This window comes from Mus pahari, chromosome 3, assembly GCF_900095145.1.
Source record: "Mus pahari chromosome 3, PAHARI_EIJ_v1.1, whole genome shotgun sequence".
NCBI classification, from domain to species: Eukaryota; Metazoa; Chordata; class Mammalia; order Rodentia; family Muridae; genus Mus; species Mus pahari.
In genome coordinates, this window is record NC_034592.1 from 105324433 (window position 1) to 105338300 (window position 13868).

General features: G+C 42.9%; 1 protein-coding gene across 2 annotated transcripts in view; it reads left to right on the forward strand.

Moving 5' to 3' along the window:
- Positions 1–620: 620 nt before the first annotated feature.
- Casc4 (cancer susceptibility 4) overlaps positions 621–13868 on the forward strand; it is a 68388-nt gene continuing 55140 nt past the window's right edge. For both annotated transcript variants that reach the window (XM_021193861.2, XM_021193859.1), the window contains exon 1: positions 621–1184. In XM_021193861.2, coding sequence (XP_021049520.1) covers positions 858–1184 — 327 coding nt within the window. In that variant the 5' untranslated portion in view covers positions 621–857. The remainder of the gene's footprint in view (positions 1185–13868) is intronic.

Genomic DNA, 13868 nt, shown 5'->3' on the forward strand with positions numbered 1-13868 from the left:
AAAGCAGCAGAGTGTTTTAAAATAGGAGCACCGCATTCTGGAATTCTTCCTGTCCGTGACAGCAGTAACCTTGGAAACCGGGCTGCTAACACATCTCAATCGCAGAGCTTCCTCAAGCTTAGCTTCTCTTGCGGTACTGTCTGGGCACCGCTCTTCTATGAGCTAATGTCGACTGTTTTTTTCCACCTCGTTGGCACAAACAACACCAAGCAGAAAACCTTACTAGACACCCATCAGGTTCCATCTCACCTAGAGCGTTCCCTACTTGGTGGCAGTCTCAGAATTGGTCCTGACAGGGGAAACTCTGCCAAGGGGCCAGCTGAGAGCAGGACCTCCCTAAACCTGGTCTCAGGGGACACCACCAGGTAACAGCACCACGCACACCCACCCAGGTACGCCAAGCGCCCCCGACCCCGCGCCCCAGCCTCCAGACAACCCTCGCGAGACAAGCCCGCAAGGGGACGGGAAGAAACCCACTATCTCGCGAGAAGAGGGGGCGTCGGCGGAAACGAGCAAATGCCCCCCTGGGCGCCCCGGTCTCAGCCGGTGGGCGTGGACCGAGGAAACCCGCCCCCTTCCGGCTCGCGTCCCCGCCCCCAGGCTTGAGGCGTCGGGTCGCGGGTACCAGCGCCGGCGTCTCCCGCTTCCCTGCGGCGGGAACCCGCTGGCCTTCGACTCTCGGAGGGGGCGCGGCGGGGGCGCAGAGGGGGCGGGGAGGACCCGCGACGCCCCGCCCCCCTCCGCTCTCCGGCGGCCGCTCGACCAGTCCCTTGGGGTCCGGGTCCCGAGGCCTCTGGGACAGCAGGCCGGGGCTGCCCGCAGGTGTCGGCGGCGGCGGCGGCAGAGTCACCGGCCTCATGGTGGGTTTCGGGGCCAACCGGCGGGCCGGCCGCCTGCCGTCCTTCGTGCTGGTGGTGCTGCTGGTGGTCATCGTCGTCCTTGCCTTCAACTACTGGAGCATCTCCTCCCGCCACGTTCTGCTTCAGGAGGAGGTGGCCGAGCTGCAGGGCCAGGTCCAGCGCACCGAGGTGGCCCGCGGGCGCTTGGAGAAGCGCAATTCGGACCTCTTGCTCCTGGTGGACACGCATAAGAAGCAGATCGACCAGAAGGAGGCCGATTACGGCCGCCTCAGCAGCCGGCTGCAGGCCAGGGAAGGCCTGGGGAAGAGATGCGAGGATGACAAGGTAAGGTCGAGCCCTTTCCTCGGCCCTCCTAGACTTTTTCTTTTCACCTCTGGGGTGGGGTGTTAATATTAGCCCGCCAGCGGTTGCTGTATGCCGTCAGCGTGGTAGCCCTGGAAGCTCCCCAGACCCCCAGCAACCCTGTTTGTTGTCAGACTTTGCCGGTGTCAGCGCCACATTCTCTGATCGCTTGCAGAGACTGTAAGTTCTGGTTCTCTAGAGTGGCCTGTGTGTGGATACCACCTTTCCTCCAAGCTTGGCTGCTGAGCTGGCAGTGGTAATCACCTGGCCTGTGTGGCCGCCTTCTGTTCCGGGGCACACAGGCTGCCAGGTATATGGTATGGGCATTGTCTCATCCTCCTTCTGTGCAGACTGATCAATATTAATTTCTTTATTTCAGAATGCGGCCTTCTTCCCTTTTGGTGCTCAACACGTTATTTGTCATCCTCATGGCTTTTTAGAAATCTTTATAAATTGATGTATTTTGCTAAGTAGATTTTTAAAAAATGATTTTTGTGTGAAAGTGTTGTTATAGATGAGTCAGGAACCCGTATATGAGCCACACTTGTGACTATGGTTAATCCATTATCTTCTCAATTTGAATTGTTAATGAAATTAGTCGAAATGGTAGAATCTAAAAATAAGTTCTTAGGAACAGAATCTTGTCTGTCGTTATAATTCTTGAAAGAAAATAAAATTGTGTATGCTTAAGTAGCTCTTAGGGCTGTTGCTTAATGCAGATAAATACAAAATTTTAAATTTAAAAATCTTAAGACTGGACTATGATCATGTCCTATTTAACAGGATCTGTTTTCACTATTTTATTGACAGTTTATAACTTAGGCAACTTCAGTTGATATATCAGAATTCTGAAGACTTCTAGATAGGCACTATAGTAGATGACTTTTTTTTTTTTTCTAAGACATCTATTTTTTTTAAAGATTTATTTATTTTATGTATATGGGTACACTGTACTGATGGTTGTGAGCCTTCATGTGGTTGCTGGGAATGGAGGTAGCTCACTCTGGTCAGCCCTGCTCCCTCTGGCCCAAAGATTTATTATTATATCTAAGTACACTGTAGCTGTCTTCATACACACCAGAAGAGGACATCAGATCTCATTACAGATGGTTGTGAGCCACCATGTGGTTGCTGGGATTTGAACTCAGGACCTTCGGAAGAGCAGTCAGTGCTCTTACCCAATGAGCCATCCCAGCCCTGTGACTTCTTTTCTACACTCTTAAATCTTTTAAGATTAAATTTCTTTCTTCTTTCTTTATCATGTGTGTGTGTGTTTGTGTGTATGTGCATGTATGTGCATGTGTGTGCATGTATGTGCATACACATGTGTGGAGATCAGAGATCTGGAGTCAGTTCTCTCCTTCTATCCTGTAGAGCTGACTTCTGGTTATCTGTCTTGGCAGCAAGTGCCTTTAGCTGCTGAGCTGGCCCTTAAATTTTATTTGTGAGTGTCCTCACCCTAATGCACATGTGGATGTCAGAGGACAGCTTATAGCAGTCAGGTTTCTTCTTCTACCATGTTGGTCCTGGGGATGGAACTCAAGTTCTATGAGATTTTAATGAGCTTACCCTCATTGGCCTCTACCTTCTACTTAACGAAAACTGAGTCGTTGTTTCTTGTTCCCTTTTCTTCTTTATACAGTATGCACACCCTCTGAGGGGGTAGAGATCAGCAGACATTTGCACCTTCTATACACTGAATTGTAAAACATGGATACAGTAGGTAGAAACCTGTAAGAGTTTAGAGTATTAAAATAAGGTCTTTATGATGAACCCTTTTGAGCTAGCACTCTCTGTCTTGTGGTTGTGCCTCAAAAAGTGAGCTCTCAGCTGTTTCTCTCCTCTGTCATCTGATGGACTTTGACCCTGTAAAACTCTTAAGTATTTTAGTTTTCTGTTGCCATGGCAGAACACCCTAACCAAGGCAACTTACAGAAGAAAGCATTTTATTTGTGGCTTAAACTTTTATTATTTTATGCGTATGGGTGTTTTGTCTGCATGGTTTTTTTAATCTGTGCAACCATAAGTATCTGGTTCCTGTGGAGGCCAGAAGGTTTGGATTCCCCTGGAGCTGGAGTTACAGGTGGTTTTGAGCCACCATGTGGGTGCTGGGAATTGAAGCCAAGTCCTCTGCAAAAGTCACAGAACACTGGCAATGAAATAACTCCTTTGAAACCTCAAAGCCTGCCCCCAGTGACACATCTCCTTTAACAAGGCCACACTTCCTAATCTTTCCCAAACAGTTCCACCAGTTGGAGACCAAGTGTTCAAACATGAGCCTATCAGGGCTGTTATTCAAACCACCACATAGATAGAGGAATCCCAGTTCTGGAACCAAAAAGGTGATATTTCCTTCTTCCAGTTCATCATGCCAGTTCTGTCATTTCCAGGATGAGAGTAAGAGGCAGTGTTCTCATCACTGTCCATGAAAGTGAGAAATCAGACCCATTTCTATAGATTTATCTCAAACTTACTATATTTTATTCTGTCTGTAAAGAATTTTAACTTGGAGGTGTATATTAGTTTGCCAGGGCAGGCATAACAGTACCACACATGAGATATAACACTTTATTTCTCCACAGTCCTGGAGGCTTGGAGTTCCAGGTCAAGGTACAGGAAAGAGTTGGGTTTCTCTGAGACCTCTCCCCTTGGCTGCAGATGGCTGTCTTCTTGATGCTCTATCCTGTCATGGTATTCCCTGATGGATGCATCCCAGTGCCTCATCTCCTTTTTGGATTGTGGCCCCTCTTACACATGACTGTTCTTCCAGTGCAACAATCTCTTCAGGAGCTCACTTGTGCCTGCTTGGAAAAGATCGCCCTGCTGGGCTTGCTGCAGTGTTGACTTCCCCTGCTTTTGTGATGAGCAAGGTCACAAAATCTCCTCCTGAGTGTTCAGCCACAGCATACCAGCCATCCTATGCAAGTCTGCACTAATTGTTCAGGGTTTCAGGGAGGGACTAGAGTGTAGAGGCTGGTGAAGTCTAAGGGCGAAGGGCTTCGTCTCTGTGGCTATGGGACAACTTTCCTTCCTTCTGGGTAAAGGCCTTCTAGTGGGTGCTTTGGTCAGAGTAGGAGAGCACTCACACTCCTGTAAGTAGGTAGCCTTTACCTATGTGCTATAAGGAAATCCAATAAACTTGTTGGTTTCCCAGGGGTAGATGTTTCTTGGATTTCCCCTGGGATGCATTTTTTGCAACAGCCCTACACTAGTAGCCTTATTTAATCACTGCTTTAAACTCCAAATATAACTATATTTTGAGATCCTAGAGGTTGAAATCTCAACATATGAGTTTGACTAGTACAGTTCACCCTGTATCTTGGAGGAATCAGTCATATACACAATGTAGTCGTCGTCGTCGTCGTCTTCTTCTTCTTCTTCTTCTTCTTCTTCTTCTTCTTCTTCTTCTTCTTCTTCTTCTTCTTCTTCTTCTTCTTCTTCTTCTTGTTTCTACCAAAAAGACTGTTACATAAACTGTATTTTTCTTTTTCTTTAAGATATATTTATTTTTATATGTGTGAGTTCAGCAGACATACCAGAGGAGGGCATCTATTACAGATCCTATTACAGATGGCTGCTGGGAATTGAACTCAGGACCTCTGGAAGAACAGCCAGTACTCTTAACAGCTGAGCTATCTCTCCAGCTCTTCTTTTTTTTTTTCTTCTGTAGTAGACAAGAGTCTCACTGTGTCCAAGGCTGGTTCCAAGTGCTGGTATTTATGTGTGTGCCCTCACCCAGCTTGCACTTGGATTCCTGTTACTGTGTCCCATGCACTGCAGGAAATGGTCTAGCTCAGGGAAAGGAGCTATTTGAGTGTAGACAGTATCTTCCTCAAAGCTATTCTTCTGTTGTAAATACACATACACAAAGGTCCAGGTGTGGTGGCATAGCCTTGTACTCACAGCGTGGGGAGACGGAGGCCAGAGGGTCATGAGTTCAAGGCCAACCTGGGTTACATAATGAAACCCTAACTTGAAAAAAGAAAATTTCAATTTTGATGTTTGAAGTTGAACAATAAATGACTAATTTTTCTGTTAACTGACATAATCCTGACTGAGAGTATATTAAAAAGGATACATAAAATATGTAAAAAATTATAAATAAATAGCTTTAGTTGAATGAAGAAGAGAGAATGGGGGGCATATTATATTTATCCTTCCAAAGTTATCTTCACTGTATGTACACCACAATGTATAGGTATTTAACACATATACACATACACACAAAGTGTGTGTATATAAAAGCCTTGGCACACAACAGCTACTCACGTAGAAGCAGGTCTGGGCAGTAGGTGTGCCCTTTGCCATACTACACTGCACCTTTGCTGTGCTACATGGCATCAGTATAAGTCAGACAAACCACTTCTCTGTCCTTCAGGTGTCCTCATCTAGAAAAAGAGGATGATATTCTTTCTTCCTCTCTGGGAGTTTATAGTAACAAATTCGTTAAAATTCCTAAAATAGGACTGGAGAGATGGTTCATTGGTTAAAAGCACTGGCTGCTTTTCTAGAGGATATGGGTTTGATTCCCAGAACCCATGTGGTGCTCACAGCCATCTGTAACTCCAGCTCCACAGGATCTAAAGTGTTCTGATTTCCACAAGCATGAGGTACATACAGGGCACACAGGCATGCATGCAGACAAAACTTTTATATATATATAAAATAAATAAATCTTAAAAAGAGAATCTTAAATGACGTCTTGGCTATTATTTCTTTTCTGCTCCCTATGACAGAATGCCTTCTCTCCAGGATGGAGCTCTGTTTGTGTTCCTGCCCAAGATCCGGTTCTAGCTCCAGCGTCATGTTTGACTTTTTCTTTCCTTCCCCACTTCCTGGTCCACTGTCAATTAACTTTAGTTGGTTCTGTCCGTAGTTGCCTTCCCTAATTCTCTGGTACTTGGCGGTTTCTCTGTACTTTAGGAATCAGTCTTCTGTCATTCTAAATGCTTCCATTACTTGTGCTTTTCCTCTGACTCACCTGCCAAAATCTGGCTACTGTATAAACTGCAATTTAATTGCTACTTCATGTAACTCAAAATCATGAAAAATTGGTACCTTCATTCTGAGCTTCCTATCCTATGATATTAGTCCTGTGTATGACATGTAACTATTAATAAAACAGGTTAGAATTTTGGGCTCTCCCTAAACAGTTCTTCCCCCATAAACAAACCTGAGCATCCTCAGACCTTACTTTCAGAGTGGCTACATCAGTTCCTTTATGAAGCAGAATGTTGTTTCATCTTTTAAGCTTGTGTAGAGTGTCTCCAACCACCTGTGTCTTCCGTTAGCCGGATTCAGACTGTGCCAGTCTGGTGGTCTGCTGAGTTCTAGCTCCATTTACCATTGTATGTCATTAGAACTGAGTGCATGTCATTCTTCTCCCTTGACTCATCCTCTTGCTTCTTTTTTGTCTTTCCCTCTTTAATCCACCTTCTAATCCATCTGCATTCACTCTGTAGCTCCTAGGACTTCCCTAGATCATGTGTTTCCTTTTTTAGGTGTAATTTACCTTATTATTTGAGCTACACTAGCTTATTTGTTTAGCTAATAGCTTCCTGTGTGTTAACCTCTTCTCAACATTGTAAGTTCTCTGAGGACAGACTGCTTGAAATTGCCTGTAGTGTTTCTGATAGTGCTTGTTGCTGACAATGTTAAGAGTTCATTTGTGGGGCTGGAGAGATGACTCAGTGGTTAAGAGCACTGACTGGTCTTCCAGAGGTTCAATTCCCAGCAACCACATGATGGCTCACAACCATCTGTAATGGGATCCTAAGCCCTCTTCTGGTATGTTTGAGAATAGTGACAGTGATCTCTCTCTCTCTCTCTCTCTCTCTCTCTCTCTCTCTCTCTCTCTCTCTCTCTCNTCTCTCTCTCTCTCTCTCTCTCTCTCTCTCTCACACACACACACACACACACACACACACACTCACACACACTCACACACACTCACAGACAGACAAACAGACAAGGAGCTAGAGAAAGGACCTAAGGAGCTGAAGGGGTTTGCAGCCCCATAGGAGGGCTTCATTCTGAGCTATTCAAAAATATGAACTAGCCAGTACCCCAGAGCTCCCAGGGACTAAACCACTAACTAAAGAACACACATGTAGGGACTCATGGCTCCAGCTGCATATGCAGCAGAGGATGGCCTAGTAGGACATCAGTGCAGGGAGAGGCCCTTTGTCCTATGAAGGCTCTATGCCCCAGTGTGGGGGAATGCCAGGGCGGGATTAGGTGAGTAGGTGAGCAGGGGGAGGGGATGGGGGAGGGTGTTTTTCGGAGGGGAAACCAGGAAAGGGGATAACATTTGAAATGTAAATAAAGAAAATAGCCAATTAAAAAAGCAAGCAAACAAAACAAAAAGTCCACTTGTGTATCTCTCTTTTTTTAAAGACTTATTTATTTATTATATGTAAGTACACTGTAGCTGTCTTCAGACATTCCAGAAGAGGGTGCCAGATCTCATTACAGATGGTTGTGAGCCACCATGTGCTTGCTGGGATTTGAACTCAGGACCTTCGGAAGAGCAGTTGGGTGCTCTTACCTGCTGAGCCATCTCACCAGCCCCTTGTGTATCTCTTATATACCTCGTTTACAAATTCTGTTAAAGATTTAATCCCTGTTATTGCAATGTCACTTTTGGAAATGGGTGTAGCTTTTGACATTCCTAGGATATACAATCTCACAGCAAGCTCCTTGTTCCTCTAGCTCTTAAAATATTTCTGGTCTCTCTTCTGCAATGATGTCTTAGTTTTAGGTGCAGGAGATGTGTTATAGATGTATCAGTTGGGACTGGGCTCCACAGCTCCACATTTTGATTGGTTATAGTTTTTTTGTTTTGTTTTTCTTTGTATGGTGTCCATCTGTTGCAAGAAGTTTCCTTATGAAGACAAGGACTTCACTTAATCTGTGGTTGTAAGGGCAAATATTTAAAGTGTAGTTGGGGATCATGATGGTTTAGTAAAGTAGTGACGGTAGGTTCTCCTTCAAGGAATGTGACTTCCCTAGTCCTGGGTAGTTGACTGGGTTTCCAGTATTAGACATCATTTCTCTCGCATTAGATGGTGATAAGTCAATTAGAGAACTATTGGTTACTGGCAAGGTATGTGTACTTATAGGGTTCTGGTGGGGGTTGTGCTTCATGGGATTGTTAAGTTTCTTTCCTTCTTTGTAAGCTTAACATTATACCTTCTGGCGCTCTGAAAGCTAGTTCTCAGAGGGATTTTCAGGTCAGTTCTAGGACAGGAGCCTCTGGGTTCTGTGTCTAAAAGGTATGATGTCTTCAGCAATAGGGACTTACCATCCACCTCTGGGGGTTTAGCCTTGGGCAATAATAAGAGCCTATAACATTTTGGAATCTCTTGGACAACTTTGGCCAACAACTCAAGACAGGGCTTCTTGTGCCTGATATTGTGGTTTTTGTTAAATGGTTTGGCTTTTGGATGGAGCATTGTAGACAGATAGGAAAATTCCATTAAACTATATGTATATTTATACACCTACTTATGTGTGTTACAGGTATTTTTAGGTAGACAGTAATGTGATTTCTTACAACTTTTTCAGACATTCTTTCTGTACTTATCTCTCCCTCCCTAATTAGAGCCCCCTGTTTTTCCCATTTCCTCCTTCAGATCATTTGTGCCCTGCTATCCTTCCTCTCGTGCCCCCTCCAACAACCCCCACTGGTCCCCTTTTTACTTTCTTGGTTTCTTTAGCTACTCCAAGCTATGTACTCATGGCTGAATATTTGGAACTAGGAGTCTCAGATGAGAGAGAACATGCAACTGTTGTCTTTCTGGGTCTGGGTTACTTAACTCAATATGAATTTTTCTCTTTCTATCCGTTTACCTGGCTAGATCTTGGAAAAGGATAGGATAATCGTTTTGATGTGTTTTCACCCCACTTTGGCATGAAAAGTAACTTTTAAAAAAGTTTTAGAATTTATTTTTTAATTTATTTTATTTTATGTGTTTTAGTGTTTTGCTGCACATATGTCTGTTTACCACATGCGTGTCTGATGTCTAATCAGGCCAGATGGCAGTGTTGCATCCCCTGGAATTAGAGTTCCAGATGGTTGTAAGCTGCCTTTCAGGTGCTAGGAATCGAACCTGGTTCCTCTGGAAGAGCAGACAGTGCTCTTAAAAAAACTTTGTTGAGAGTTTTTGCACTCTATAATTTTCTTTTTCTACTAGATCTTTGTCTAGCTTTTAAAAAAAAGATTTATTTGTTTGTTTATTTGTTGTTTATTTATTTATTTATTTATTTATTATATAAGTACACTGTAGCTACAAAATGAGTTCCAGGGCATCTAGGGCTACTTTTGTTGGGCCACCAGAGAAGACTGCTCTGACACATGTTTAAGCCGATAGAAAGTCTTCATTACTGGGACAGTGATTAAACTGAGTGGTTGGGATCCCGGTGTAGCCTGAGCCTTTCTCAGAGTGAGCTTTTAAGTACAAAAGCCATGTCCTGGGTTAACGTACTTCAGTTAACAAGAACAGTTATCTAGAAGCAGAACCACAAAATCCCCAAAGCAAGGCTTATACATTTGGAGACTTTCCCATGACTATGTACTTTGATGGATTAAGCCTGTGTTTAGGTGGTGCTGTTGATGGGCTGAGTTTTACAGCCCGAATGGAACTTCCACCATGGTCTACTAAGATCTGGGGCACTGTTTCAACACTATACAGAGAAGCCCTGTCTTGGGGGGAAAAGTGTGTATGACTGTTTTGTTTCCTTGTATGTCTGTGCACCACATATGTGCAGAGCCTTTAGAGATCAGAAGAGGCTGTTAGGTCCCTTTCAGCTGGAGTTCCAGAAAGTTACAAGCCTTTGGAAGAATAGCCAGTGCTCTTAACTACTGAGCCATCTTCCCATCTTGTCACTGTTGTCCTTGTCCTCCTTGTCCCCTCCTTAAGGGAAGAGGCTTTACTTGAGCTCATAGTGACTAGAGAGGCTCCCTTTGTTCATTTTTATATTTGCCATTGTTGTTACTGAACTGTCATTTATGTATTCTAGGTGTCAAGATCAGTCAGAGTTGTCCCTCTGCTTTGTGGGCCATGTTTTCAGTCTGTCACTAGTGTTCTTTGAAGTTTTGAATGTTGAGGAGCTTCATTTGTATCTATTTGTTCTTTAGTTGTCTCTGCTTTTTTTTTTTTTTTTAACCAAAAGAAAAATGGATATTATTTATTAAAATAAGACCCCATATTCACTAACTCACAAGAAAAACACAATTTAAAATCTTACAGATTACGGCCTCAAAGTATACAAAGCATAATCTAAAAAATAAAAAATTCCATTTACAGTCATTCTCACCCCAACAATTAATAGACAAAAGGTTAAAAAAATTACTAAGGCTCTTAAGATTTAAGCAGCATGTGGTATCTTGATCACAATATCTAGAGAGTAAGTAGGTTTCACTAGCACAGACTTATCAAACTTGATGCATGTATTAGACCATTTTCAACCTGTGGGTTGTGACCCCTTTGGGGATTGAATGACCCTTTCACGAGGGCCACCTAAGACCATTGGAAAACACAGATATTTGCAACATGATTCATAATGGTAGTGAAATTAAAGTTATGAGGTAACAAAAATAATCTTATGGTTGGGGGTCACCACAACAAGAGGAACTGTATTAAAGGGTCACAGCATTAGGAAGTTGAGAGCCATGTATTTGGTTAACCTACATACAAGGTCAGATATTTGGAAATGGAATACAATGCTACTTAGTAATTCATATAACACAGAAGAAATCAGGATGGAGGTTTGAATACATGTAAAACTTAGTAAATAAAATACGCATATCAAAAAATGTGGGATATGTTTAAAACAATAATTTGAGGTATTTATGACCATACATACTTTCTTTAGGAAAAAAAAATGCTTAAAGCCAGGCAGTGGTAGCACATGCTTTTAATCCCAGCACTTGGGAGGCAGAGGCAGGTGGATTTCTGAGTTCAAGGCCAGCCTGGTCTACAAAGTAGTCCAGGACAGCCAGGACTACACAGAGAAACCCTGTCTCTAAAAACCAGAAAAAAAAATAAAAAGATAAAAAAAGCTAAGTATGAATAATGCAGGCAGCCAGAGTGTAAGCCTGTAAGCAGTATTTCTCCATGGGTTCTGTTTTCGCTGCCTGCCTAAGGTCCTGCCTTGATTTCCCTCAGTGATAGATTATGAATTAGAAATGTAAACCAAATAAACCCTTTCTTCCCAAGTTGATTTTGGTCAGTGTTGGATTACAGCAACAGACTGAAGCTAATACAACCCATGGACAATGACCATGGGTAACAAAAGCCTATAATTCCCGTGTTCTCGAGAATCTGAAGAAGACTAAGCTTGAGCTTAAGGCCAGCGTAGGAGGCCAAAAAAAAAAAAAAAAAAAAAAATCAAACCAAACAACAACAACAAACCCCAAACCAAAGCAATACAACACCAAAAATACCTCACCAAAAAGAAGTAAGTCAGGTACAGCAAGAAATTAAAGCTCTTATTAGAAAGAACTAAATTGATAAAAGGTAAACACAGGATTACCTGTTAAAAGGTAGACAAAGTGGGGAGATAGTTCAGTCAGTAGAGTGCATTCCCACAAGGCCTTAGGACCTAGGTGGAATCCCTAGAACCCAGTGAGAAGATTGGTGTGGTCTTAAAACCTTGTAATCTCAGCACTGAGAAAACAAAAACATATCCTTGGGACTTGTCAGCCAGCCAGCAGCCCACCCAACCTACCCTGCAAATTGCAGATCCCAGTGAGCAATGCTATCTTGGATGACTCTGGAGTAATGACGCCCGAGGTTGACCTCTAACCTATGCACCCACACCTTGACTGCCCTCACCATGCAGAAGGGTTGTCTAGGGAGATGGTTCAGTCACCAAAGTAAGTGCAGCAGTAACTCAAGTAATCCCAGCACTGGAGAGACAGAGACAGAGAGAGCTCTGGGGCTTGCCAACCCTTAACTAACTCAGCGAAATTCAATGGCAAACCCTGCCTCAAAAATAATATGGAAGCCAGCACTTGGGAGGCAGAGGCAGCGGATTTCTGAGTTTGAGGCCAACCTGGTCTACAAAGTGAGTTCCAGGACAGCCAGAGCTATACAGAGAAACCGTCTTGAAAAACCAAAAAAATAAAATAAAATAAAAATAAATAATAATAATAATAATAATATGGAGAGTGATTGGGAAGCCATCCAATGCTGAATTCTAGCAAGGACATGCATGCATGCACCATTTTTTTTTAAATCACATTTTCTTGTTATGCTTTCTAAATATCTCAATATACTCACATATATATTTCTTACTTACATACATGTATGTATACATTATAGAGAAGTAGCCTTAATCGAGATTTCTTGAAAGGAAGCATGTAAATGCATATTAATCAAAATTAAAGCAGAAGATAAGAATAATTTATACAGATCTATTATAAGCAGTAAATCAATGATTCATCTTTTTCCTGTTCTAAAAGTTAGACAAGTCTACTTGCAGAGCCTTTGGTCTGTCTGAGCTAATTTCTCATATCTTATGATATAGCCTTGCTTGCATGTGCTTTTACTCATCTGTCCCAGCATGTTGAAGAACCTTGTCTTGGCTAATCTTGTCAATTTGGGGTGACCTAGGAGATTAGTAAAGCATGTCTCTAGTTGCATCCAGAGAGCTTAATAAGGGCTTTAACCTAAACAATAGATGCAGTATTTGAACAGACTGTTGGGGGAGGAGGAAGCAGGCCATTGGAAGCCTTTAGAAGATAAATCTTGACCCTGGCCCATTTATGTACTGTTCTTTGCTTCCTACTATAAGATAAACAAGCTCCTGTGTTAAAATATTTTGCTCTTAGCTATAAGCCCAGAAGCACTGAAGCTAACTGTACTGAAACTAATGCAAATAACTCCTACTCCTTACATTTATAACAGCTATGTTGTCACTGTGGAAAACACAGGTCTCTTCATTTTCCATTAACTGTCTCGGCATCTATGTAGACATCAGTTGATTGTATGAATACATGTTGGTTTGTTTTGGGCCTCTTAGGGTCAGACACTTAACAGTCTTAAATGCTATACTAAGGGTTTTTAGTTTATCCTCAAAGATAAGGGGAATACTATAATACAATTTTTATTTTGAAAAGATAAGAGCTGGGCATGGTGGCACATACCTGTAATCCCAGGAAATGGAAGCATTTAGAAATAATGTTTAACCAGGTGGTGGTGGTGCACAGATGTGTCTCATAATGTGGTGGTTTGAATAGAAATGGCCCCCATAGGCTCATGTGTTTGAATGCTTGGCCCATAGGGGGAAGTAGCACTAAGTAGTAGGGAGATGTGGCCTTGTAGGAGGAAGTGAGTCATTGTCGAGATGGGCTTTGGGGGTCTCATATGTTCAAGCTATGCCCGATGTGGCAAGAAGTCTCCTTCCGCTGCCTGGGGATCAAGATGTAGAACTCTTGTCTCCTCCAATATCATGTCTGCCTGCATGCTGCCATGCTTCCCACCATGACAGGGTCTTACTGCATATCATTACCATGACAATAATGGGTTAAACCTCTGAAACAATAAGCCAACACCAATTAAATGTTTTCCTTTATAAGAGTTGCCTTGGTCATGGTGCCTCTTCACAGCAGTAGAACCCTAACTTAAGACATGGTGCGGTACATGTAGAAGTTAGAGAACT